This window comes from Pieris rapae, chromosome 23 (genome assembly GCF_905147795.1).
Source record: "Pieris rapae chromosome 23, ilPieRapa1.1, whole genome shotgun sequence".
Classification (NCBI taxonomy): Eukaryota; Metazoa; Arthropoda; class Insecta; order Lepidoptera; family Pieridae; genus Pieris; species Pieris rapae.
In genome coordinates this window covers 3,293,433-3,321,051 of record NC_059531.1, presented here as the reverse complement: position 1 = coordinate 3,321,051, position 27,619 = coordinate 3,293,433, and the positions used below count along the sequence as shown (strand labels likewise).

The window sequence follows — 27,619 nt, the reverse complement described above, 5'->3', positions numbered from 1 at the left end:
CAACTAGATAATCGCTAACTTTATAGTAAGCCTTTTTACACAGCTTTTCTTAAATACGTTTCTTAAATTTATTAAAAGGCAGAGATAAAAGAGCCTCGGGGATTTTATTAAAGAAGAGTATCCCTTTCCCAAAAAATAATTACTAACTTTAGATAGTCTAGTACGGGGAAATTGCAGCCTGCGTGTGTTCAGAGTATTGACATTGTGCGTATGTTCTAATCTAGTATATTTATCACTATTTTTGTAAACAAACATAATATTTTCATAAATATATTGCGAGGGAAAGGTAAGTATATTAATTTCCTTGAATTTATCTCTCAGAGATTCCCTACATTTTAAATTATAGATTGCACGAATAGCCCTCTTCTGCAGAATGAAAACAGATTTGACATCAGCAGCATGACCCCATAACAATAAGCCATAAGTCATTAAGCTGTGAAAGTAACTAAAATAAACAAGTTTAGCTGTATCGACATCAGTCAGTGAGCGAATTTTTTAACCGCGTAAGCTGCAGAACTAAGTCTCTTAATAATAATATTAAACAAGACAACTATGTATGAAATGATTTATTCGAAATAGTTTTTGACGGAGCTAATCCGGCGGTTCACTATCATTTGACAGTTGTCATTTGTCATTTATTAGTATTAAATATAACTCGGTAATCACTCAGCTGTCAAAGTCAGTATTACTATTTCAGATTCCTATTCAATAAAAATTCCAGTTCTGTTAACTACCGCTTAAGTTAAAAATTTAAACAATTCTTGTAACATTTATAATGAATCAATAACGTAAACAAACATTAATATAGATTTATGCGTATGTCCTATATATTACAAACACTGTGATGAGATAGGCATGAAAAAAATCGTTAAACCTTATCGACATGTAAACAGTAGTACGACGGTGAACTATTTACAGAAATGATAAGACAGTCATTAAAATTCCGAAAAACTCTTACAATTATATGTACTGTAGCTTTATGTAAGTACTAATTAAATTGACATTAGCAGTCTATAAGTAATCAATAACTCATACATTAACATAATATCAGAAGAATTTCCCTTAATGTTAATTAATCGTTCCAGTGATCTTTATATTTCTTATACTTAAGCAAGACAAAGTTTACGACATTCAAATTGCGAAGGAGGATCAGAAATCAGATGATGTGCAGGGATTGAGCTATAGAGACTTTAATCGGCAACCAAAGAAAGATATACCTAAGGAGGAAAGTGTTAGAAAAATGGAAACAAAAATTGTAGGCGATAATACAAAACAGGAACTGCAAGAAGCTAAAGCCAGAATAGAACAACTGGAAAAGAAGTTAGCTGTTTTAGAAGGCAGAATACCACAAAAATATCCAGAAGTTAAATATCTTGGATATAAACACAGAAAGAGGATTTTGGTAAGTTATAAAACAATTGGGTTTAATAGAGATATATAAGATATCTTTTTCATAACCAGAGTATGTTTTACTTCTGGGTAAGCTAAGCATTGCTTTACGAGGAAGCTGCAAATAAAAAAGCAAAGATTACTAGAACTTTTGTAGCTAGAACTCTACATAGTTCTTTGTACAACAAAATTGTAAATAATGTAAAGCTCAAATCAATATCTTGAAAGTAAAAATCCACTTATATATCTCCTAAGTTATATACTGAGCTGGAAAATTTTATTAATTTGGAAACCACAAAAATATCCAGAAGTTAAATATCTTGGATATAAACACAGAAAGAGGATTTTGGTAAGTTATAAAACAATTGGGTTTAATAGAGATATATAAGATATCTTTTTCATAACCAGAGTATGTTTTACTTCTGGGTAAGCTAAGCATTGCTTTACGAGGAAGCTGCAAATAAAAAAGCAAAGATTACTAGAACTTTTGTAGCTAGAACTCTACATAGTTCTTTGTACAACAAAATTGTCAATAATGTAAAGCTCAAATCAATATCTTGAAAGTAAAAATCCACTTATATATCTCCTAAGTTATATACTGAGCTGGAAAATTTTATTAATTTGGAAAATAAATATTTAAACTATTAACAATAAACCTGAACCTTTATTAAAAGAACTGAGATGTTTTCATTTATGTGTTTATACATTAATTCCTTAATTTATAGGTGAGGCACTAACTTAACTAGGGCCTAGCGCAAACCTGAAGTTAGTAAGTCCGAATATATATTGTGCTGTAGGCACAAATATTTTTTTTAGACTATCAGTAAATTTAGGCATTAGAATTGATTTTTTGAATTATGTTTTTTGGCTGCAAGCTAATACAATACAAAATTTAAAGTTATTATTCGTTGATCACCATGCATTAAAAAATTTGTTTGTGATAACGTAAAAAAATTTGAAAAATCAATCATAAGTGTGTATGTGTGTTTTGTATTGAAGAAACTAATTTTTAGTTATAAACTTTTTAATTTAAATAGGTCTAGCTAACCTAAATACATAAAAAAACCCATAAAAAGAACTTAGATAATCCATGAAGATGGACTTTGCAACCTTATCATATTTTCAATAATTAATACAAGTTATATTTTTGTTAGCAGTTAGGCACTATTGATACATATTAATTGACATTAACAAAAGGTATTTAACATAACAAAATACCTGAATACCATCTTATAATTTGTTTTTAGTATTTACATATAATATGATAATGTTCAATTGTGTGCATAATAAATGTGTATTATTTTATCAACATTCAAAGGAACACAATATTTGTACAGCTTCTTTTACGAGTATTATTTTGAAAAATGTACAAGTTTTTATTTTTTTTCGATTTGCCATGATATAAATTTCTGAGTATACAATTTTTAGGCCTTATGTAGCTACCATAGATGAAATTATGTCCTATATGACTTAGTAATATTGTGGTTTTCTACTAAATATAAATAAATAAAGGGTTTGTCTTCATGGATGCTCCTTACAAAAATCTAAAGTAAACAAGTGTTAAAGATATTTTATTTCTACGTCAGTAATCTATATTACCACTAGGAACTATTTCTACTAGGAATAAAATCTATTTTATACCCTAGATTAGACATAAAGTGACCGCTACCAAAATAACAGCAATACTACTACTAATACTACTATTGTAGCACAAATTCAAATTGTATTATAATTTTCAAGAATTTTACTTTTTTTTTTAAACAGTATTTTGTAAAAAGGAATCCTTGTATTAAGGAATCCGAATAGATATTTAATATAGTATATAAATTGATACACAAAACTTTTAGTGCATACCATGGGGTTGATAGATACACTTGTTGACCTTTGATCAATTTACTTAACGGTTCAAAACTAACAACATTATGTCTGAGTATCTTGGGTGTGGTCTCTTAGATTAAAGAATGATTACAGAAATAATAATAATTATATTTTAACTTAAAACGAAATTATTTTTCAGGTGACAGGAGGTGCAGGTTTCGTAGGCTCACATTTAGTTGATGTTCTGATGATGCGTGGACATGAAGTAATTGTAGTTGATAATTTTTTCACTGGACGGAAGAGAAATGTTGAACATTGGTTCGGACATAGAAACTTTGAGATGATCCACCATGACATTGTTAACCCGCTATATGTTGAGGTATAGGATAGCTTAGATCTTTAACTATAGTCGCAATTTTATTTTATTGCAAACTAGCGACCCGCCCCGGCTTCGCACGGGTGCAATGCTGATACTAAATACACTACAGAAAATCTGTGTACAATACTTTGTACATTATTATGATAAAACTCGTAGGATTCAGCCTGCGTTTGCAATGTAAGCGGAAAAAATGTAATTATTTACGACATCACATTAGAAACCTCAAAAATAACAGTACTTCTCCACTATTTAATGGATGTTATTATACATATAAACCTTCCTCTTGAATAACTCTATCTATTAAAAAAACCGCATCAAAATCCGTTGCGCAGTTTCAAAGATTTAAGCATACAAAGGGACATAGGGACAGAGAAAGCGACTTTGTTTTATACTATGCAGTGATTATTTGTCTATTATTTGATACAATTCAAACAGATGGCGCTGTGTTAAAAGTACTACCGTTTCCCTTGAATAGTTTACAACTATGTAATATAATTAAAACCTTAGCCACAGCAACGCTTGACCGAGTCTGCTAAATTATAAATTAAGATTACTAATCTTATTATATTTGTAATATGTATTTTTGCACTTATTGCCTACCTTATTATGTAATTTTTTTTTCCTTTACTCACAGTGGTTGCCTGGAAGAAATCGCTCGAAAGCGATAAGGCCGCCAGTTGCCCTACTTTTCATTAAATTATGTATTTTTTGTTTTTGTTTTATGTAATGCAACGAAGTGTTAATAAATATATATATATACTTTTAATTCATTTCAGGCAGATGAAATATACCACCTAGCTAGTCCTGCAAGCCCACCGCATTACATGCAGAATCCAGTAAAAACAATAAAGACGAATACACTAGGAACAATTAATATGCTTGGTGAGTATTCAACGCCATTTATAACAATGCTGTGGGGTGTATTAAAAATTATTTCTACATATCTATTGCAATTATACTGAAGTATCCAGGGCAGATGTGTCTTATACGGGTTACAGGTAGAAATGACACTCTCAATGCCAGAGGGCTCGCGAGTGCGTTGCCGGCCTTTTAAGAATTGGTACGCTCTTTTCTTGAAGGACCCTAAGTCGAATTGGTTTGGAAATACTTCAGTTGGCAGCTGAAACCAAATCTATTGAGTTATAATATTTAGGCAAATAAGTTAAATTTTTTAATGTTTTTTATGTAGGATAATTGGTGTGGATATTATTTTGGAGTTCTATCGAATTAGTAGTAACTGGTAAGGTAGAATAATGTAGTGGAAAAACAAATAAATAAATTATTATATTTCTAAATTTGTTTCGTTACGATAACGGATAAGCGAGTAAAAAGGGTAAAAAAACATAACTTTTCAAACTCATCATTGAACCGTCTATAACAATAATATTTATAGAGCACAGAGTATAACAATAGATGTTGATGTGACAGTTGGCAAATGGATGTCAATTGTCAGGTAACAATTGAACCAATTGTAAAAATATTTTATAAATTAATCTGACAGACTTTAAAACAATTCTTCAATGCTTTTTTTCATACAAAATATCGAGAGCTTTTGAGGCCATCTTACATTCTGTAAAATTATAGTAATTTATTTATCTAAACTGCCCTATAAATAAAAACTGAATTAGTAATTGCACTCTTTAAACTTCGTCTCTTTCTTTCAAATTGTATCATGGGTGTGATGAAAAGGGACAGATATGTTTAAGACTGTTTGTATTTATGCGTAAATTGGTTCCGATTCAATGTTGAAAGGCATTTTAATAATATAAATATGTAATCCAAAATTCTCTATGCAGATCACATTATTTTACTTTTTTACAGGATTAGCACGCCGTGTCGGAGCTAAAATTCTCATAGCAAGTACTTCTGAGGTGTATGGTGATCCCATGGTGCACCCACAGCCGGAGTCTTATTGGGGTCATGTCAATCCGATAGGTACGTATTTGGGGCATGAGGCCAATCTATTAGCTGATACTTCACGCTCGATATGTATCGTTATACGGATCGCTGGATTATACTGAAACGCTGGAAATCTTTACGATGCGGACGCACACCGTCACAAAAAACCGACACCCTGAAGTTAGCATTAATCTAGTTTTTATGTTTCGTAAAACACACACGTTTTTTTCTTCTTACGTACAGGTGTACACGATACATGGATTTCTAAAAATCTACGATCTGTATTATCGTCGATAAATATACACCGTCACAAAAAACCGACACCATGAAGTAAGCATTAGTTCATTTAGTTTTTAACTTTTAGCGCGTAGGACACACACGTTTTTTTCTTCTTACGTACAGGTGTACACGATACATGGATTTCTAAAAATCTACGATCCGTATTAATTATCGTCGATAAATATACGCCGTCACAAAAAACCGACACCCTGAAGTTAGCATTAGTTAATTCAGTTTTATACACACATGCTTTTTCTTCTTGTTAGTTGTTTATTTGAAATCATCGAATAGAGAACAACTTTAGAAACATAGGTACTACGTATCTTCAGTAGTCCTAGGTACTTAAAAGTGTTTATTTATTTAGATTATATTAAGGACTAGCAGACTCGGCCAAGCGTTGCTGTGGCTAAGGTTCTTGTTATTTTTTTATTTTATTTTTACATTTAGGTACAAAAACAGAAAACAGATTGATTTCATACATACAATTATTACACACTAAACAACATTTGAAAATCTGATATCCAATTATATCTGTACACAGCATTTACACTAAATATCAACTAAACAACATACACATATCAAACTGAATGACAAAAAAAAAGAAAAGAAAAATATATATATACATACACACACATGTATGTATATATATATATATACATACATAAATGTGTGTGTATGTATATATATATTTTTTTCTTTTCTATATATATATACATTAATCAATTAAATTATTTTACATAGTAGTAAAGTATTCAAGGGAAACGGTAGGAGAACTTATGTGAAAAGTTAGTACTTTTAACACAGCGCCATCTGTTAGATTTGTATCAAATAATAGACAAATAATTTGCAATAAAATAAAATTGCGACTATAATTAAAGATCTCAGCTATCCTATTTCTTAAGTTGGACCAGACTGCCAATGTGCCAATTTAATTTAAAATCGGTTAAGTAGTTTAGGAGTCCATCGCGGACAAACATCGTGAAAGAAGAAATACGTTTCAGGTCCAAGAGCATGTTATGATGAAGGGAAGAGAGTGGCTGAAACTCTTGCTTACTCCTACGCAAAGCAAGAGAAGGTGGTAGTGAGAGTGGCGAGAATTTTTAACACATACGGACCAAGGATGCATGCATCAGATGGACGAGTTGTTTCCAATTTTATTATGCAGGCTCTGCAAAATTTAACAATAACGGTAAGGTTGCTGATGAGGAGAAGGTTTTTTTTTTTTAAAATATGTTTATTTTGGAACATAAGATCATCATGGTATCACTTATTCCACGTCATTAAATTAGAACCTGTTGGCATCCCTACTCATAGGCAAAGAAGAGAAGTGTAGGCCGAGAAAAAAAGCCGGCGTAAAAAACTCTCGGTATTCTTTAAAAAAAAACAAATCATCAAACAGAACCAGCTACCGACTCAAGTATTTCCGAACCAATTCGAGAGGTCCTTCAAGAAAAGAGCGTATCAATTCTTAAAAGGCCGGCAACGCACTCGCGAGCCCTCTGGCATTGAGAGTGTCCATGGGCGGCGGTTTGCGGCATTGCAAATGGCGGTATCACTTAACATCAGGTGAGCCTCCTGCCCGTTTGCCCCCTGTTCTATAAAATTTGCTATATTTAAAACAAATATAGCAAATTAATTAGAAGCCTTAAGTAGTAGTTAATCTCTGCCTCATCACCGTGTAATAATCAAATCATTTATTCCAATTTATCATCATCTTTATCACCTTGATGGCTGGAATCATCCATAGTCCGTTTCACAAGGCATTTTCTTTTGCGAACTAGCGAATTGTGGAATGGACTATCGGTTGGGGATTTTCCTGAGATACGACCTCCAACAATTCAAAATTTGAGCGTACTCTCTTAAAGGCCGGCAACGCACCCACTAAAAATGGGTGTCTATGCGCTGCGATGACTGCCTTTTTGGGCGCCCCGCAAGCTCGTTTTTCCCCCTATTAATTAAAAAAAAAACACCTAAAATGAAACTTTTAAACATTAAATAAAATATAAAGAGGATTCTAGTTGATTTGATGAAAAGGTAGTTTCGTGTGGAAAAGAATGAGCAAGAAACTCCACACTTTTTTTTTAAAACAGGGGGCAAACGGGCAAGAGGCTCACCTGATGTCAGGTGTACCTCCCATAGACATTTATAATGCCAGAAGGCTCGAGTGCCTTGCCGACCTTTGAAAAATTGGTACGCTCTTATCTTGTCGGATTGGCGCGGATATACTTCAGTAGGCCAGTGGCCAATACTTTAGTGAAAACCTTCAAGAAAAGAGCGTACCTATTCTTAAAAGGCCAGCAACGTACTCGCGAGCCCTCTGGCATGGGGAGTGTCCATGGTATTAAGTGATTTAACATCAGGTGAGCCCGTTTGGCCCCTGATCTATAAATTAAAAAAAACAGCTTTTATAGTAGTTGTGTTCTTGGATGATTTCATTCTGAAGGAAAATTTATATTTTGGATTTTTAGGTCTATGGAAACGGAAAACAGACCCGGTCATTCTGTTATGTTTCGGACTTAGTCGATGGTCTGCTGGCATTGATGGATTCGAGTTACACTCTGCCTGTTAACATAGGAAATCCAGTGGAACATACTATTGAAGGTATTTTTGGGGTTTCATATATGGGGCGTGGCCATAGATAATAAATTCCATAGATTCGTAGATCAGGTCAGTCAGTTTTGGAAGATCTTCTTTATACATACACTATTAAGATGCTTTTGATTAATGATACATCTTTTAGAAACTGACGTTTGACATGGCTGTCACTAAGGATCTCATTTGGAGATACAACAACCTTCTTTCTCTATAGACTATAAATATGCTTAGTATACATTAATAAAAACTCATTGGTTAAACATATCTTAGAATTGACGTTTGAGATAGCCGTCACTAGTTTATTTAGTGATTAAAAAATCATAATTAACATACAGATCCAGTACATAAACCATTCATGGTATTTAAAAATAAATAAAATGTGGGTATGTGTATAGTACCCGCATAAACCGAACTATTAAAATTTTTGTTTTTACTAGATTATCTAGAATAGTTCATTTTTTCACAGAATTTGCAGTAATAATAAAAGATCTAGTCCCCGGATGTAGGAGTACAGTGGCAACTGGTGCGGCTGTAGAAGACGACCCTCAACGGCGAAGACCGGATATCGCCATCGCTGAGAAGCATTTACATTGGTCTCCTAAGGTGAGTTAATGAGAAAGAACCAATTATATTTTCATGCTTCACTGTGAATTTGTGTTAAGGTAATCTTCACACTTGAGTGATACTATCTAAAAGTTGTTAAAAAATTTCATATATACATATATATTATTCAGACTTAAATATCAAAAGAACCACCGAGATTTGACTTTGCTGCTATCTTTTTTATGTTGACAGCACTTACGTCACTATATATATATACATATATATATATATATTTAACTTTTGTGATTGAATGTAACGATTGTAAACAAGAATTATATAGTCTATGAATTACTTCCAACTATGCTTGGTAATTTTGTTTACGTTCGGCCCTAAAATAATTAAGTTCTATTTACAATTTTTTAGGTCTAGGCCTCAAATTTCCATGTTTCGTGTTTCTTCTTTTTAGTGCAAGTAAGATCAGCCTTTATGAGCCAGACACCATCGTCGTACTCACGATATTTCCTTCACCGTAATGGTGTCTAATAAAGTGATAGGCTGGCTGATGGCGGGAAACCTACATGAATTTTTATATTCCAGATATCATTACAAGAAGGATTACAACGGACCATAGATTATTTTAAAGAAGAACTGTCAAGAACCACATTTTACAATAACCAAACTTATATGGATGCCAATGTTAAACTCTTGCACTAGGTTAGCGAATTGTGATACTAGAATTTATTTGTGTGAGTTTAGCTTCGTAATAATCTATTTGAATTTTTGATATTTTTTTTGTTTTGTATGAATACCGATTTGAAGTTTTGGCATTTAAAATGACTTTGAACGAGCAATGGAGTTATTTTGAGAGCTCTGAAGAGTTTTTAACTGACAGTTTGACAGCTTGTCATTTCAAGCATTTGTTGATGTTTAAATATGAAACTTGTCATTGTTTGAAATAGATCTAGATGTTTTGTAATTTGTAATCATGAACGCTACAAATTAAATAATATTTTTTTGATTAGTTTTTTCATATGATTGATGATTTTATTTTACATGCTTAACTTCAAGCATATTTTGGGGCTTGTAAAACATTATTAATTTGTAATCTGTAAACTGATCTTTCTTTGCTGTGAAAATATATTTACCTACAAAAAAATCAAAGGTCACAGAACTACAATGAGCTAAATATGACTTTAGTGTACTTCTAATTTTGACAATTTAATTGTAATGACAAAGAACACTTAGCAAGGTTTCTAGTTGGTCTATTGTCAAATATTATATCTGACAGAAAAAATGTGTGTATAATTCGTTACTAATGACATTGTATAGATTCCTTGACATGTTTGTTGTGTTTTTGATAAATAAAAGGTATTTTTAAGATTGTTTAAAAAGTCATTTATTCCTTATATAAAATTGACTAGAAAACAAGGGAGAAACAATATTTACTAAAATAGGCAATCAAAATCAGTTTAAACACATGGAATCGAGGTATTTTCGTGAAAATCCGAGTTCTTTATACAAACTTTCTACTATAGAAAGATATGAAGGACGCCCTAATTTTATATCCAAATATAAGGCAGGAGGCTAAGACGTTGCAGGCACTTAAAGAATTGGTACGCTCAAAAACTACCTCTGCCCCGAAAGAAAAAAACTGAGATTGTCTTAAATCAAGAATCAAAGAAATGTTCTTTATATGAACGTCGTAAATTTTCTTAAATTTGACTCAAAAATTCTTTCAAAAGCACCTATCTTGAAGCCACATCTATTTTCATTTTGATACTACTCGTAGTAAGTATTGACAGAGTGCAATTTCTAAATAAATATTGACATGAACCTAATCAGTGGCGTAGCAAGTTTTTTGGGTGACACTCACTTAGTCTCTCAACTTAAGGAATGTACAAAAAAAAAACAAAAATCGCTAGCAAAAAAATTACTTCCTTCACTAGCTGAGCTCTATGTAGAATTCGGGGATTCCCGCATAAGAATATGACGCTGTCGTGGGGGATTCCCCGTCCCATACCCGCGATATTTTAAGGAATGCTCCATCCCTTTATCATATAAAAATTATTTCTTTTCATTTCCGATGGGGTGCCACCCAAGGTGGCTTCGCCACTATCTAGGACCATCCATCAAGACTGCAACTAAACAACTAAACAATTGGCTACTTAGATCAATAGTAAACTTATATCATCTCAATTATTAAGTAATTATCAAATTACAAACAACTTGGAATAGGGATAGCTAAGCACTTATAATTAAAATCAAACTTCAAATTTTTTAAACGTAAAAAAAGGTAAGAACTTTCCGCTATAATATCACTCTTTAACCCTTAGAAAAACGCTAAAGACAGTACTTCTGATCTTTGACAGGTTTTTGTATAAACCTACTACAAATTGATTTACGAGTGTGACACACATTATGAAATGTCAATCCTGGCGCTACAGATTAAATCAATTTCGATCGCCATAGAGATTTGTATGTAATGTTCAAATATCATTTCTATACAAATTCGTTTAGCTTTGGTGGATTTCTCGATACGTCAATTTGTCTCAAGCAATGAGTTTCATATGTTATGTCAAAACGAATTGGATTGACATATGGCAGAGTGGCTTTCCTTAACTGTCCAAAGATCTGACTTTGACAGTTTACATCTACCGATTTGTCACAATAAAAAATAAACTGTGTATTCCATAATTAAAATATACGAGGGAAATATCAACGAATTCAGACGTGGTTCAGAAGCGCAGACGTTGCCGCCCGTTTAGTTCGTAGTTGGCGGTTCTCTGTCTCTCTTGCTCTTGGAGAATACACTGCGTGAACGTCTCTCTCTCTCTTCTTCGTATAGCTTACTTTTCAATTAGACATACGTCTGAATTCGTTGGCGCGACAGCCACACCGCCATAGGGCAAGACTGAAGCCAAACTTCAGACCTGCGAACTGTGCTTCTATCCTGTCCGAATTTGTTGGTAATATAGAAGTACTGCATTGGTAAATTTGAAATATATAGTGCTTAGCGCCATATAAAGGCACTTTTATTTAGTATCATTCCGATCCCAAATCATTTACAACACATACTCGGTAAAACATTCCAGTCATAAAAGTAATATTTCCTTAAAGTATTTTCAGTCTTACACAATTTTTCACCATGTGAATGGACCAGCGTCCTATACATTTGAAACATGTCGGTGGGTGTCTGCTTGTGCCGCACAAGCATATTATTTTCGCAGCCTCTGGACTTCCATTGGGTATCAAAGCGTATATCGTGTACTCTGTTGATGCCTTCAAGGGCTGCTGTCCAGACACCCATTGACACATCTTCCGAATTGTAATGACTGAAAGTTTATATCAAATGAAATCAAAATATATTTATTCAGTTTAGATGCGACTTAAGGCATGCTTATGAATGTCAAAAACGTTTACAAAATTCGCGAAAGAGCAAAACTACGCCATCCGTTCGCAAGACTACCAGGAGGTCTTGTTCTGAGAAGAACGGGCAAGAAACTCACTAACTATAAATATAAAGAAAGAAAGAAAAATGAGTATGATTGTCAATGTTAACTTGCTCCCCGATTAAAGGCCAAAGCACATGATTCATTCAGTTCGTTCAGTAGTGTATGAAACTCCCTACTTCATCGCACACTAATCGGAATCGTAACATAATCGCTGATCGCTCGCCTCGGAACAGGCTCCGAACCACGATTCGGTGCGTGATCAACTTGCAGTTCCCGCGCTTTTCGTACCCGAACTAACATCTCTTTGTCCACTCTTGCCCCTGTCTCCTCCCGCGACATTCCAGCAAAAAACAAGCCGTAAGCGCGACGTTGCCTATCCCTAGCCTACGCCTTGACGGCGAGGCGAACAGCTATATGGTGACGATCCCGACTAGATGTGTGACATGACATTGACTTTAAAACTTTAAATCTGTTAAATCGAACAATGATGTTTTAATTAATCTAATACTGTGAATTGATAAAAGAAACAAATAAATAATTGAAAATTGAAGAAGCTACCACTAGATGGGTCTATTACACATATTTTGAATTTATTTTTAAAACAACATTACCTTAAAAAGTCAGCATTCCTAGCTATATAATCCACAATACTTTGGGATATAATATACCCACCTCCCAGTGCATAAGGGAGGTAGGTATCACAGAGAAACCAGTCTTTTTCTTCCCATTTCCCATTAAGGTACACTCTGGCACGTCCATCAAAATAACCCCAGTATAATCCTTTATACTCATTTGATGAATGCTAAAAAAATAATATTACATACAGTTTGGATGTACAATATTATATGGAAAAATAATTTGTTTTTGTGTTTAATGTCAGAATAAATTGAAAATACTTCCGACATTAAAGGTCTGAGTATCATTGAATTTTATAGAATTATTATAAAATATATTAACTATAATAGTATTAAACAATATGCTATACCTTTTTGGTAATATGTTTATGTATATCTGGGTCATTCATGTTAGGAGCAAATGCTTCCAAATTTTTAACAATCATATCAATCCTAAGGAAAGAATCATCATCACATTTAATTAAATACTTAAGACTGTTTAAATGAGCCTGTACCCATTGCAGGGAATATTTTAATTTTACAGCAAGGTTTTTATAGTTATCTTCCAAATTATCTAAAAGAAGTAAATCATCTGATCTCATGTGTTCAGCTTTTAATCTTTCCAACTTTACTCCACTCAAACCACGAGTCCCCACAACAAAGAACACTTTGATAAAATCTTGTCGAGGAGTATATCCAACCCATGTATGATTCCATTTATACAACTTAACCTCATTTTCAATAAAAATATTGCACACAAAGTTAGCCCATGTAGCCCTAATAGCATCTCTCTTTGCTTCATATTCTGGACCACTTAATACCAACACTGCATACTCTATTTTGTCAAATTTACTTGTTGATTTTTTTGCTAATTGTTGTGAAGCAGCAACGCAATCCATTCGTATAAAACTTAGAGTTATACCACAACCTAGATAGAAAAACAGAATACTCAAAAGTATCATGATTTTATACTTTCTTAGATAATATGTCCCTAACATATTGAAAAACTAATATGTTTTAGATATTATCTAGACACTTCCAAAATATTTAAACATTATCCTTCATGTAATTATTTCATAATAATGATTAAAAATTTGAATTAGATCTTAGCCGTAAGTTTTTTGTCCTATCATTGGTTAGACCATATTGATATGGATATTTTTTATAAGTTTATTTTTAAATTCTTTTAATTGTAATTTATTCACGTGATACTCGTCTCATATATTATAAACTTCGTGGTTTTACTTGTAACTTGTAAACATATTAAGTTTGTAATTTGTACATAACAATAACCACAGACTACGAAGATTAAGGACAGTGAAGAGTGAACTAAACTTTGTTGACAAAACTAGTAGTAGTATAGTTTGTTTTTTCATGACCTGGTAACATAGACCTTTAGGTCATAATATCTTTTTTGGAGGGTAGTATTTCTAAGTTTAACAAAATATAATGAACGCCAGTGGGGCCCACAAAAAAAAAACTCTTTCGAATAAGCTGAGCTCTGCTGCATATGCAGTAAGGAAAATCCGACAGTTTACTGATAAGAACACGGCTAAAATTGTGTAATGCGTATCGTTGGTAGCTACTTTCACAGGTTATGTCGTACGGTATTCTACTGCAGGGTGCAGAAGCGGCATGTTCGGAGTATTTGTTGTATTTCCCGATGGGAGTCGATGCAGAATAAGTTTAAGGAATTATATATTATGACACCATCTGGTCAATATATTATTGAAGCCAACAAGGCTTATTAGTCTATATCTACAAAACAATATAAACGATTTTAAAACAAAATATGGCGACTTTCACCTGATAAAACTCGAAACATATCTTTAATCGATCTCGGGGCAAAGTAGCAAATCAGCAAAGGCTCCGACACTCACCGAGAATTTCACTTATGTTAGGGGGCTCAACTCCAACGTGAACGCTGTCCACTTTCACTAAGAGACTGCGAAGCCGGCCTTGCTTTTACTTACCGAGACTAGATATACTCCGCGGCTGATACTTACTATTTCTCATACCCAGGGTACAAATTGAAACATTCTTTAGTACCGCGGGTGGCAGATTACGTGTACGTCATAGAGGATATCTGTTCTCGTCGCCTCGGGACGCTTGAAGGAAGAAACCTACGCTTCCAGCCTATAAGCAACTCGATAATTATGCAACTGGATTTCCAGCTTTCTCGCTGATTGGAGCATCAAGGTCGTCATGGAGGGAGTATGCTCCGACCATAAACCCATCCAAGGTGGGATCCCACAAGGCTGTGTCCTATCCCCGACGCTGTTTATTCTGTATATTATCAGTGTTATGTTGCAACTTAGCCACATTCATTGTTATGCGGACGACAGGAGACTCAAAACTTAGCAATTAAAAAGAGCGGCATAGAGTTTCCTGCCTGTCTATTTACGAACTGGTATGTAGTAAATCTAAATTTAGAATTAATTTAACTTCTTTTCTGGAGTTCATAAGTGTATTTGTTTACCTGTATGAATAAAGTTATTTTAACATCGACTTTAACTTTGATATGAACAAGTTGTGTTTGTATAGTAGAGATTTAAAGGAACATAGTGAACTAAGTAAGTAAAAAGAGGCAGAAAAAGAAAAGACGCGTTTTGTGATGGGATTTAAAGGATATATCTCTCGGAAAGTTAAGCGATTTTTAAATCAAATAATGAAAACCTACCATTTAGTACACGTTAATAATCTGAAACAATATATCGCTTTCACCACGTTCATAATCTGAAAAAATAGGCTTACTTTATTTTATTACCTATAATTTTAGTGATTCTATGATTTTCTACTTTCCTGTATCAATATTTTCAAAACAGCCTGCCAGCGACACCGTTGACATTTTTCATTTCAGTTAAGCTTGACATTGACATTACATATTATACTTTTTCTTTTGACATCCTCATTTTTGTGAATATCAAAATCATACAGTCAAAATAGAAAAGCGCGTGGGAACGCTTGTGTGAGTGATGTAGTGCCGGTGTAATTACTGTGAAAATATTGGATAAAGTCGTAATTTTTTAATATCGAGTAATTATTTGATGTACAATTGTGTTTACACATAAGTGGTTAAAATTTATATATAAATTTTACTATAATACTTATAAGTATTTAAAAATAATAGTGGTTGTGAGGGTAAATAAAAAAAAGGACTTTCTAGGGATTTCGTTCTGTAAAAATTGTTTACCTGCTTTTGCTTGACAAAGCTGCCAAAAAGTTATGAAATCTACTACATAAAACGTACAATTACTATCATCACTCTCCACATTTAATTGTAAGTCCTTTTGTTGTTTTTTTACTAAGTATATCATGCAATACTTTTACTTGAACAGTTTTGACTATTCATTCGTTTTATTCATAATTTGGTGTTTATTTCATCTTACTCTATAGCGTTTATTTTTTTTATTAAATAGTAACAAATCTATCTATTATATATAAAATTAATATTGTCGTTTACTGCGTTTTAATCATAAATTAATAATTTAATAACTATATTAAATTATTAATTTATGAGTATATATATATATAAATTATTTATTTAATTATATGTATATAATTTAATAAATAATTTAATTAACTGCAGAAATACTTCATAATAAAATAACATACCATATTTTTTGTTATGTTTGATTTTTGATTGGTATAGTAATTTTTGTTAAATTCTATAGTGAAATAATGGAGTCTCCAAAGAAGAAAGGAAGGCCACCTCATCCTCGGTCTAAAACGAATCCCCTATCTGCCCTTACATTTGCGTAAGTACTTTTATAGATATTGTTTTATAATTTATAGTACTGTAAAGTGAATGAATTAGTAATGCTAAGTATAAATTTGCACCAACTATAATAATGAGTTTATAACTAATGAATATGAGTCCAAAAATACTAAGTCTTAAAATGAAAATCTATTGTATACTTGAATTTTACAGTATTTAAAAAAAAATATATAAATCTTGTATATTTAAAAAGTATAAGTCTCCCATAGATTTGTCTAAGTTTTTATCATATACTATTTGAAACAAGTAAAAGATAATCTCCTAGCTTGCTAGCCAGCAGATTTGATTACAATGTACAGTATGCATAAATAATGTTATTACTTATTGTATGCTAAGTATGATTAAATTTATGATGCTGTGCGTTTACTTGGCGTTTTAGGTACAACGGTTTACCATTTATGGATATGATATACGTATATTAGACTTCCTATTTTGTATGTAGCTCATAGTCATAATAAGAAAAAAATTCTTAAATCCTAAAGTATTTTTGTATGTATGTTTCACCCAAATACTAAGAATATTTTCTGTCAGGAAATAAAAAGACAGTTGGAATTTACAACATTATGTTTAAAGGCATTGTCAAAGAAATGCTCTTTTAGATTTGATTATTTTCATGCTTAAAATTTTAGATGGACCCTACCAATCTTCTGGGGTGGTCTGAAGAAGGAGATGAATGAAAATGATCTGTATGAGCCACTAGAAGAACATGCATCAGGTAAACTATTTTTTTTATATAATATTCAAGTCTAATCATAATTGTTTGTGTTACCATGGTAACACAAACAATACAGACTTGTAAAATATGTTGAAATGAGAGAACTACTAACCCCAGACTCTAAAAAAATCCAGATACTGGACAATAGGCTCCTGTATTAAAATCATTTCTAATATTAAACATGTACATAACAGTTTCCTAATTTCTGCAATAGTATTATGTTACTTTCGGTGAAATCAATACAAAAAATTGTGATACATGTGATAGGAAGTAGTATTTTGGCTGTGGTCAGGCAGTTCTTCTTAACGGAACAATTAAATTTAAAAAAAAAAATTAAAAATATTTATCTTGTATGATGTATAAATGGCGCTATAGAAGGAATTACAAAATTAATTTACTGTTGAGTAAACATTCTATGCATTCAACAGTTGACTTGGCAACAATTATGTTTCTAGGAATGCAACATAGATATTTTTTGCTATAACGAAAACATTAATTAGAATCAAAGTGACGGGAATTTTAATTTAATTAATTTAATTTAAGTATTGAGATTTAAATTTCTATTTAGTTTTTCTTTTGATATTTTCATTTCAAAGTTGTTTTTTTTTAATTTTGTCTGTTGCTAGCTTGTTCTAATATAATTTATGTGTATGTGTATAAAATTTATGAAGTCGCACCCTAAAGCTACTAGGCTGACACTAGTCTGCTACGTTAAGGCCTGTATTCTTTGATTAGCGCGAGTGCAAGTGATTAGTAATTGACGTTTATTAGTGCAGGTGTGTAGTGCAAGTAGTGTTCAATTATTGTTTAGTGGTTAAGTAAATTGAGTTGTCAATAGTTTGGCAGGCTCGCTGTATGTGAGGGGGAAGGCGTACGCGACGTCACTACTCGCAGTTCACTCGCAAAAAATAGAACACGCTTCTAATCACTTTACTATTTATTTATGTATTTGCGTGTTGTTCTCACGAGTATGTAAGTGTGTGTATGTGCGTGCTCCTATTTCACCATGCCTCCTGCTTCTAGAGGACAAGTCTTTGTTTTTAATTTATTTTATTATTCTTTATTACTCAAGATGTCATATGGAACATGGTGTAATGGTTGCAGCTTACAAACGTTGTGTAAAAAAAACTTGGCGATTAAAGAGTGGCGGAGAGTTAATTGGCAGTTCTTCTCTTCCGTTCTACGCCCTTGATTTGAGAACTGGCAGTAAATGTAAAATTAGATTCATTTAATATTTCTTTTTTCTGACGTTCATGAGTGTACATTATGTTACTTATATGAATAAATAAATTTTTAGTTTGACTTTGACTACGCAGCCAGCCACTGATAAGTCGCTGTCCACATTTGTTTTCTCCTAATCAAAGTGAATACAGGCCTTTATGTATACGCGGTAGAATAAGTGTTCCCGAAATCTGTAAACAAATATTTCCGAAATTCTAGCAGACAGACGTACTATAGCAAATTTTCTTTTGTGGTGAGGTTTTTTAACTTCCTGCAGCGATCATGGTCTCGAGGTTACTGTCCCAAGGTTGCGTTATCAGCTCCGGATATTGAGAATACATTGATACATGAGTAGGGATGCCAACAGGCTCGAATTTAATGACGTGGAATAAGTGATACCATGATGATCATATGTTTCAAAATAAACGTATTTTATTTTATTTTTGTATCATAAAAGACATACTGAAATCTGTGATACACAGGTCCTCTGGGTGACAAGTTTGCTCGTCTATGGGAAGAGGAAGTGGCCAGTGCTGGTGGGAAGAGAACACCCAGCCTTCTCAGAGTTATCTTAAAAGCCTACGCTGCAAGATGTATGCTCTATGGATTCGTTCTGATGTTTATGGAGTGTGGAATACGGTGAGTTCTTATTAAGAATTACTTAATAAAAGACTTAGTCATACACAAATCGGTTATTTCAATTGGCCTATTTAAAGGCGCTTTTGAAAGTAAAAATGAGTGTATTGTACACGCGTTAGAAGTTATACTTCTTTGGTGTATGGAAGAAACGAAAATGTAGTAGTGATTAACGATTAATCAAAAAGGTTTTATTTAAATAAATAAATTATTAGTAAAAAAAACACCGAAATAATATTTTATTTATTCACACTGTTTAATTGTACTGTTACGAAACACGTGTTCTAAACTAGAATATACAACTTGAATATATTTATCGATTTTCATGCCACCTAGACCTAACTTTACGATGTCGAATTAAGTGTTGGTGTGCGCGCAGCGTACAAATATCTCATAATGTTTCTCCATCGCGCCAAAAGAAGTATAACTTCAAAAAAAGTGACTCTAGTTACGACTTTCAAAAGACAAGAAACTTCATTCTTTTAATAGTTTTTACAATATTTGGTATACATTGATTAAATAATTATATGTTAAGGAGATGTACCTTGAACAAAAACACATTATACTAAAATAAAATAGGAGTTGGTGTTATAAAAAGCAATGCAGCAGATAACTAAATAATTATGTAGATGTTATGTAATTACATGGTGTTAACATATTTACAAATATTGGAAGTATAAAATTTACATTTTCTATTGTATATTACATTCTTTAGAAAAGAAATAATTAACAAACAGTCAAACGATGTGTGAAATCGACAGTGGCGATACGATACAATGACGATCTGTTCCGAATCCGACTAGCGGAGCCGACAGTCGTTGTCCTGTCTTCATTCTTCTTTATAGCCAAGTATTCTAAATGTATTTTTCTAAATGTAAGATTTAATAACTAGTCTTGTTATTCAATAGATCAAATAAATAAATAAATAAATTATAAGATGACATTTGCATGGCTATTCATATGTGGCGGATTTTTGTAATTTATGTAACTAATTGTAAGACTATTCTAGCAAATAAACGATTTGACTTTGACTTTGACAAGTTTAACAAATGTTATATTGCTAACGTGTATTTTAGTCTATCCAATTGTGTCTATGATATGTGGTGTGAAATCATATACATATGTATTATGTCATCAATATAATAACACCGATCGAAGCATTTGTTTGAAACGATATTAATTTTTCAGACTAATAAAATCTACCAAGAAACCAACATAACGATTAAACAACTAAATGTTTATAGCACCTGTATCTTTATTAAAAAAATAACTCTCTCCATAGTAGTTTATCATTAAAAAAAATCAAATACACAACTACAAGCAATACTCGTTGAGCGAGTTTGCTTATCTTGCCGAAGCCGCGTACAAATTATTTGAAGAAGTCTAATAGGTATGAGGGTGTGCAATGATTTAAAATGAATTACCATCTAAAATTTTCAGTAGGTATTGCTGTGTTTGACCAATTCAAAAAGGCATTAAAGGTGTATGTTAGTGTGAACATAGTAGACTAAAATTGAGACGGCTAATGGTGACGTGTATCTCGCGCGTATATATAAAAATACTAAAAACTTAATATTAAGATACATATTAATATAATTAATATACATATTCATAATTATGTTCTTTAAACATTTTTCTTACAACCTGTAACTATTTTGCAAGCACGCATTCTGGCGATGTTCTGTCAACTGTTAAAAAAAATTGCTATAGTAACAAAAGTTCAAAGTAAAGAATTCTTAAATTTGCTTATTTTTTTTTCTTTCATAAGAAGTTTCCGACAATAACGAACACAACATAAAAAGAGATAGCAATATCGGTCCAGCCGTTCACGCGTTAGGCCGTGACCACGGGAAATAGGGATTCTTTTATTTCTTAGGGTACATTCACCATCTTCCGTAGAATTTCCAAAATAATAACTACGCTGGCGTTTGGATTGCATACAAATTATGCAATTTTTGATGTAGTTTCCTCCGTAGAAATGATAGGTTACATTGTGGTGCAAACACAACATTACAAATTACAGTACAGTGATTTATATTTTTTAAAATACTAATGATGTTATATTTTCATGTTATAAACTATCGTTACTAAAAGTAGCAAAACAGCGGATTAGGTTACTAAAGGTACCCCGTTTATCTTGCCCCGTCCATTGCCACTTCTATTCCGAAACCACCACCAAATAAGTACTTATAAATAATTGATACATATTAAGATTGATTACGAGAATTGACATAGACATAGACATATTATTTATTACTAGATGACCTGGCAAATGTCCTTTTGCCATGTATATCATTTATGGTTATTGTGCCTCACTCTACATAGATAGGTGTGTCGCGGACTTTTTTGTAGATATTTATAATATCTACAATTACTTAGAACATTTTATGGTTCTATCTTTAATAGTTTAGGCAGGGTACGCAAAATAAGTAACTTTTTTCGTTGATTTTTTACACCTTGTGTCCGAAAAACCCTAATATCTTACGGAACCCTATTTTTGTTCAAAATTTAATATAGCCTATATTACTCGTGGATAATGTAGCTTTCGAATGGTGAAAGAATTTTTAAAATCGGTCCAGTAGTTTCGGAGCCTATTCAATTCATACAAACAAACAAACAAACAAAAAATCAAACCTTTCCTCTTTATAATATTAGTATAGACAAACAAAACATCTGCATCTTTCGTTTATTTGCAACGGTTAAGTCATTAGAAACTGCAGTGAGGGGACCGATGGGTGGCCAGGTGAACGTTAGTTGTTTGTTCTATGTGTTGTTCCCACGAGAATGTAAGTGCGTGCTCCTATTTCACCATGCCTACTGATAGAGGACAATTTTTTTCGTTATATATTTAAAAAAAAAAAAAAACTAAATATGTCATGTGGATCTTGGTGTAATGGTTGCAGTTCCGTACAAAGATTTTCTCAAACAAAATACTACGATTAAAAAGGGTGGCGTAGAGTTTATTGCCAGTTCTTCTCATCCGTTCTACGCCGTTTCTGAGAACTGGCCGTAAATCTAAAAAAAAACTAAGAAGCATTTAATATGTATTTCATTATTGACGTTCATATGTGTACATTGTGTTACGTCCGAACCCAATAATTAATCAATAATCTCAGATAGAAACCAATCTTAGATCAGACCGTGACAGTCGATCGATGTCCTATCTGCATCAATCAGACAATCCATTCGCATTATTCCAACCGCTCATTACACTCATATTTGACAATCAATTTAAACCAAATAAAGTAAATAAAACCGTACAAATAATATTAAAATATACATGTCTATGTTTTAAACTTATCAAATAGCTTTTTAATTATTTTACTTGTGTTAGTTAAAATCATAAGAAAGGATATTAGCGCAGTTGAACTGACATTTTCATAAAATGGTCTATCGACATACACCGATCCGAACTACCAGGGATAGCTTGTAGCGACAGATGGATATTAGGATCCGTCCATTGGTTATTAGCAAATTTTATAAATATTTGGATAAAGATGTCTATTTCCGATTACCAAAAATGAATTGAGTTAGGTTATTGGGTTAAACCGTAAATGAATAAATTAATTTGAACTTTATTGCATTAAAATAAAGGTTATCTTCGGATGTGTGAACCTCATATCCATGTTGTAATGTTCAAATTGGCAGTTCAATTACAAAGATCAGAATAGAGTTTATACACAGTGCAGGTGAATGCTCCGTAGGGTTGTGATAAGAAAGGTGATGTTTTATTAATTTGTTGATCTTTTAATTAATTGATAAGTGCAGATTTTGTTTATAACAAGAATACCTTTACCTGGTTGTTGACGTTTGACAATTGACCTGTGACACTCAATGCTTGTTTTGGTTTGGGATCTATCCATAGAGAACACATACACAAATCTTAGGATTGTTTTTATTTATTTATTTATTTGTTGCACCAACAAAGTAGACACTGATACATGCATGTAACACAAACATAAGCCTAGTGCTACCCCAATTACAGGCGCATACAATATTCTGATTTTATGAAGCACAAAAAAAAATTAAATTAAGATAAAATAAAGCAAAACTTAAAAACATTACAAAATTAAGTAATTTAATAAAATTAATTGAATATCCCTGATAAAATTATAATTAGTTATTAATAATTAGTTGAGCATATGTCTTTAAACATAAACTCCTTTATGTCAAAATCCCATACATATTTGACATACTTGGTGCCGAGTCTTGTAATAGTTGTTTATTAGAGACTAGCGACCCGCCCGGCTTCGCACGGGTGCAATGCTGATACTAAATACACTACAGAAAATCTGTGAATGTTGTATATAAAAATGTGGGTTATCCATAAGAGATAGACATACCATCAGGGACTTTTCTGTAGACCTTTTCAATGTGTACAATACTTAGTACATTATTTTGATAAAACTCGTAGGGTTCAGCCTGCGTTATTGTAATTATTTATGACATCACATTAGAAACCTCAAAAATAACAGTACCTCTCCACTATTTAATGGATGTTATTATCATATAAACCTTCCTCTTGAATCACTCTATCTATTAAAAAAAACCGCATCAAAATCCGTTGCGTAGTTTCAAAGAATTAAGCATACAGAGGGACATAGGGACAGAGAAAGCGACTTTGTTTTATACTATGTAGTGATTACAAAGCGCGGCATGTTGCGGCAAATTTAAAGGCGCCCGTATCTTCGCATTTCGGACACGCATATTATTACCCACACCGATTATCTTACATAAAGAAACAAATTGATATACCTCCTTCTTTTAACTAACAATATAGCAAGCAACTCTTGTGAACTCAGCCAGCGTACAAACAAATAGGTTTACCTCAATAGAAATTTTGTTTATTGTTCGCGTGAGGCGCTTTGCTAACGTAGTTGGAATGTGAGGTATATCCAAAAGTTGAGACTTCCGCCTCAGATTTTACTTGGTACCCGTAGACCCTGCCTCTTCATTATTTATATTTTCATAACTTGCAATGACAATTCCCCTTGTCGGCGTTTTAATAGTAACACTATGAACGATGTTTCTTCTTCAGTCCATCGTGAAAATATGTACTGCAAATTTGAAGGCATCTTAAATGAGATCACGGCACATATTTAATGATTTTAAAGTTTGCCGGAACACAAAGAAAAAGCTAAAAAGAAATATTTATTTACAACAACACACTACATAAATAGTTTATAACTAAGAATATACGAAATAAACTAATATATGCTTTAATAATATTTAAACATTTAATAAGGGATTAATTACAAGCTAATAATGAAAAAAAAATATTTGATATAATTTAGTAATATTTACATCATTATATTAAATAAATTAAATAGGCTACTTAACATCTACCCTCTCACCGCCTACAACCTAAAAACCCTAATAAAAGACTGACTTGTAATTGTTACATCCTCCCTCGCAAGGGGGATGCTTAAACCCGTTCGAGCATGAGGCTCTATCGGGTGGTTTGTTTGTTCGCGCCCTGCTGATACAGGGCGGTACGGGGGCGGGCTAATAGCCCTTGGTGGGGGCTGCTTCGCGCGAGGAACGATGGCTCGACTCGCTGCGCGCAGCCGATGGGGTCTTGTCCGGGGTGTCAATCCGGTGGTGGTGTGGGGTCAAGGAGTAATCTCGACTTGACCCTGGTGTCGTGATCGGTGGTATCAGGCAGCGCGCTGCGCGGCTCGCGGTCAAGCTCCGCCGGGTGAGACCCCCGGTAGCCCCGGGGGAGGCCCAGCGAGGCGACCAGCGGTCGAAGCCGCGGCTGCTGCCCTGGTGTCATGTCCGGTGGTATCGGCATCCGCGGAGAGTAGCTCACGCGGATACCGCAGGCGATCTGGCGGCCTGGAGTGCCATGGCGCGATGTTTTGGAGATGGGGATGCTGAGAGCCATCCGCTCGATCGAACATCCCCTTCGCGAGTCGCGCGACGAACTCGTCGATGGACTTCATCCGCAGGTCTCGCGCTATGGTGGCGTTTCTCACGTAGCGGGGGGCCCCCACTGCGCGCCTCAGGCAGGTGTTCTGCACGGCGCGCAGTCTCTGCCGGTAGGCCTCCTTAGTGTAGGAGTACCACGCCGGCGCCGCGTACGTGAGATGTGGGCGCACGTACAGCTTGTACAGCGCGAGCTTGGTGCGGATCGGTATGTTGCCGGTAAATAGGGGGCGGAGTTTGCTCGACACCCCCTTCGCTCTTCCTGCGATCCTCTTGACGTGGTGCCGCATGGTCAGATTCCGGTCGATGGTGACCCCTAGGTAGGTGACCGGCGTCTTCCACGGCACGTCCTGGTCCAGGAATCGCAAGGGCGGCGGCAACCTACTCCGGCCGAAGGCGATCGCCTGTGTCTTGGTGGGGTTGGCGGCTAGTCTCCACTTGTTCAGCCACTCTGGCAGGAGGTCCAGAGCGCGTTGGAGCTTCGCCGCTGCTGCCTTGGTGTTGAGCGAGGTGGCCACGTACGCCGTGTCGTCGGCGAAGAGGGCCAGGCTACACCCGCTCGGGCAGGGGACGTCGTCAGTGTATGTGGTGTACAGCAGCGGCGACAGCACGCTGCCTTGTGGGACGCCCGCCGTGATGGGTCGCGGTCTCGACGCAGCCTCTCCCGTCGCAACGTAGAACGTGCGGTCGGTGAGAAAGGCGCGGAGCACGGCGACTATACGGCGGGGCAGTGGAGACTCGGCGAGCTTCAGCACGAGGCCATCGTGCTAGACACGGTCGAAGGCCTTCTCCATGTCCAGCATCACGGCGGCGGCCCCTTCCTTCTTGTTGAGGGCCGCGGCTGCAGTGAAGAGCACCTTCGTCAGCTGCAGCGTGGTGCTGTGTTCGCCGAATAAAAGACTGGCTTATGATCCCGCCTTATGTAGTGTTAGAGCTGCTTTTGAGACCCACGATGTAAATACACTTTACTCATTCACTCACTCACTCATTCACTCTCTCACACACTTACTCATGCACACACTCAGGTGTGCTGATAACGCTTCAAAGAAATAAAAAATAAAAAGGAAACGAATTGGTTAAATAATGATATTTAAGTAATTAAGTTTGTTATGGAAGAGCTGGGAACCCTAACACAGGTATATTTACTTAAAAGGGTTCCCAAATCTTACACTATGAAAAGAAAGATGTACCAACTTAAAATGAATAAAGACTTTTTATTATTATTATTATATATATGCATTATTTGGCGGCACACAAAAGTGCCGTGGAACTTTGGTTGAGAATTACTACTCTAGCGTATAGCATCAGTTGAGTAGAATGTTTGTTTAGTTTAGAATTTAGCATTCCAGTTATTATTAGTGACGGTTGCGTACCATCTGCGCCGCGCCCTTTAGTTCCGGTTGGCCAATGTCATTACTAACGATTTCACTTGAAGTTTGCAATTTTACGACGTAATATCATCTACACTAATATTATAAAGAGGAAAACTTTGTTTGTTTGATTGTAATGAATAGGCTCATAAACTACTGGACCGATTTTAAAAATTCTTTCACCATTCGAAAGCTACATTATCCACGAGTAATATAGGCTATATTTAATTTTGAACAAAAATAGTGTTCCGTAAGATATTAGGGATTTTCGGACACAAGGTGTAAAAAATCAACCAAAAAAGTTACATATTTTGCGTACCCTGCCTAAACTATTAAAGATAGAACCATAAAATGTTCAAAGTAATTGTAGATCTTATAAATATCTACAAAAAAGTCCGCGACACACTATACCTATCTATGTCGAGTGAGGCACAATAACCATAAATGATATACATGGCAAAAGGACGTTTGCCAGTACAGCTAGTAAGTTATATAATCAAATACTTTAGATGTTATAAAATAAATAGTACATTAAAAAGTATAATTAAGGTAGCAAATGATCACACTGAAAATATATAAACTTAAGTGGAAATGGGTACATGGTAAGAGGATACAAAAGTAAAGCAACAAAGTATTTAACTGGTGCTCAAGATTCAATAAACGCAAAAAAAAGACAATTTAGATGGTAGATCAATTGATCATATCTAGGAATTAATGAGATTATAAAACTATATAAAAACTAGCTGCCTCCCCCACCTTCGATTCTCCTTAATGACTAGCCTACCTTTTTAGTATATTCCAACATAAAACATTTTGCTATGCTACCCCAGAGACTGTTCGGTTTACCGGAATGAAAACTATGAGGGTTTATTGTGATTTTTTCTATATTTATCTCTTTTTTTTCAGAGTTTTGGTTATAAGTTCTTTCCAACAAATTAAAAATTCGTTGATCGTAGAGGGTAGATAAAAATGAAGGGTTGTACGTATTTTTGTATGCTGTATC

The 27,619-nt window shown here is 34.1% G+C and overlaps 3 protein-coding genes across 6 annotated transcripts in view; 2 read left to right on the top strand and 1 right to left on the bottom strand.

Annotated features, from left to right (window-relative positions):
* Positions 1-684: 684 nt before the first annotated feature.
* LOC111001911 (UDP-glucuronic acid decarboxylase 1) lies at positions 685-9,918 on the top strand. Of its 2 annotated transcripts, XM_045633423.1 has the most exons (10): positions 685-981; positions 1,086-1,353; positions 1,690-1,738; positions 3,407-3,586; positions 4,363-4,468; positions 5,408-5,521; positions 6,766-6,953; positions 8,233-8,365; positions 8,826-8,962; positions 9,500-9,918. In XM_045633423.1, the coding sequence occupies exons 1-10, from the start codon at positions 921-923 to the stop codon at positions 9,614-9,616; spliced, it is 1,353 nt and encodes a 450-aa protein (XP_045489379.1). In that variant the 5' UTR covers positions 685-920; the 3' UTR covers positions 9,617-9,918. The 2 variants fall into 2 exon arrangements, with proteins under 2 accessions (XP_045489379.1, XP_022127672.1); XM_022271980.2 differs by lacking the exon at positions 1,690-1,738 and having other exon boundaries at positions 1,086-1,402.
* A 977-nt stretch (positions 9,919-10,895) lies between these two features.
* LOC111001912 (beta-1,3-galactosyltransferase 6) lies at positions 10,896-14,259 on the bottom strand. Of its 2 annotated transcripts, XM_045633424.1 has the most exons (4): positions 14,214-14,259; positions 13,340-13,896; positions 12,966-13,156; positions 10,896-12,234 (listed from the first exon to the last, which is right to left on the bottom strand). In XM_045633424.1, exons 2-4 carry the CDS (start codon positions 13,865-13,867, stop codon positions 11,961-11,963), a joined length of 993 nt encoding a protein of 330 aa, XP_045489380.1. In that variant the 5' UTR covers positions 13,868-13,896; positions 14,214-14,259; the 3' UTR covers positions 10,896-11,960. The 2 variants fall into 2 exon arrangements, with proteins under 2 accessions (XP_045489380.1, XP_022127673.2); XM_022271981.2 differs by lacking the exon at positions 14,214-14,259 and having other exon boundaries at positions 13,340-14,207.
* A 1,657-nt stretch (positions 14,260-15,916) lies between these two features.
* The window catches only part of LOC110999965 (ATP-binding cassette subfamily C member 4-like), a 64,760-nt gene continuing 53,057 nt past the window's right edge, over positions 15,917-27,619 (top strand). For both annotated transcript variants that reach the window (XM_045633403.1, XM_045633402.1), the window contains exons 1-4: positions 15,917-16,248; positions 16,643-16,726; positions 17,376-17,461; positions 19,165-19,321. In XM_045633403.1, coding sequence (XP_045489359.1) covers positions 16,650-16,726; positions 17,376-17,461; positions 19,165-19,321 — 320 coding nt within the window. In that variant the 5' untranslated portion in view covers positions 15,917-16,248; positions 16,643-16,649. The remainder of the gene's footprint in view (positions 16,249-16,642; positions 16,727-17,375; positions 17,462-19,164; positions 19,322-27,619) is intronic.

Excerpts from the sequence above, each read along its gene's own strand:
- LOC111001911 (XM_045633423.1), top strand. The coding sequence starts at position 921 with ATGATAAGACAGTCATTAAAATTCCGAAAAACTCTTACAATTATATGT. Across the intron at positions 1,354-1,689 it reads GAAGGCAGAATACCACAAAA|ATATCCAGAAGTTAAATATC; the intron begins ATATCCAGAAGT and ends GAAACCACAAAA. Across the intron at positions 8,963-9,499 it reads ATTTACATTGGTCTCCTAAG|ATATCATTACAAGAAGGATT; the intron begins GTGAGTTAATGA and ends TTTATATTCCAG.
- LOC111001912 (XM_022271981.2), bottom strand. The coding sequence starts at position 13,966 with ATGTTAGGGACATATTATCTAAGAAAGTATAAAATCATGATACTTTTG. Across the intron at positions 13,157-13,339 it reads ATAAACATATTACCAAAAAG|CATTCATCAAATGAGTATAA; the intron begins GTATAGCATATT and ends TTATTTTTTTAG. Across the intron at positions 12,235-12,965 it reads AGGAATGCTGACTTTTTAAG|TCATTACAATTCGGAAGATG; the intron begins GTAATGTTGTTT and ends ATAAACTTTCAG.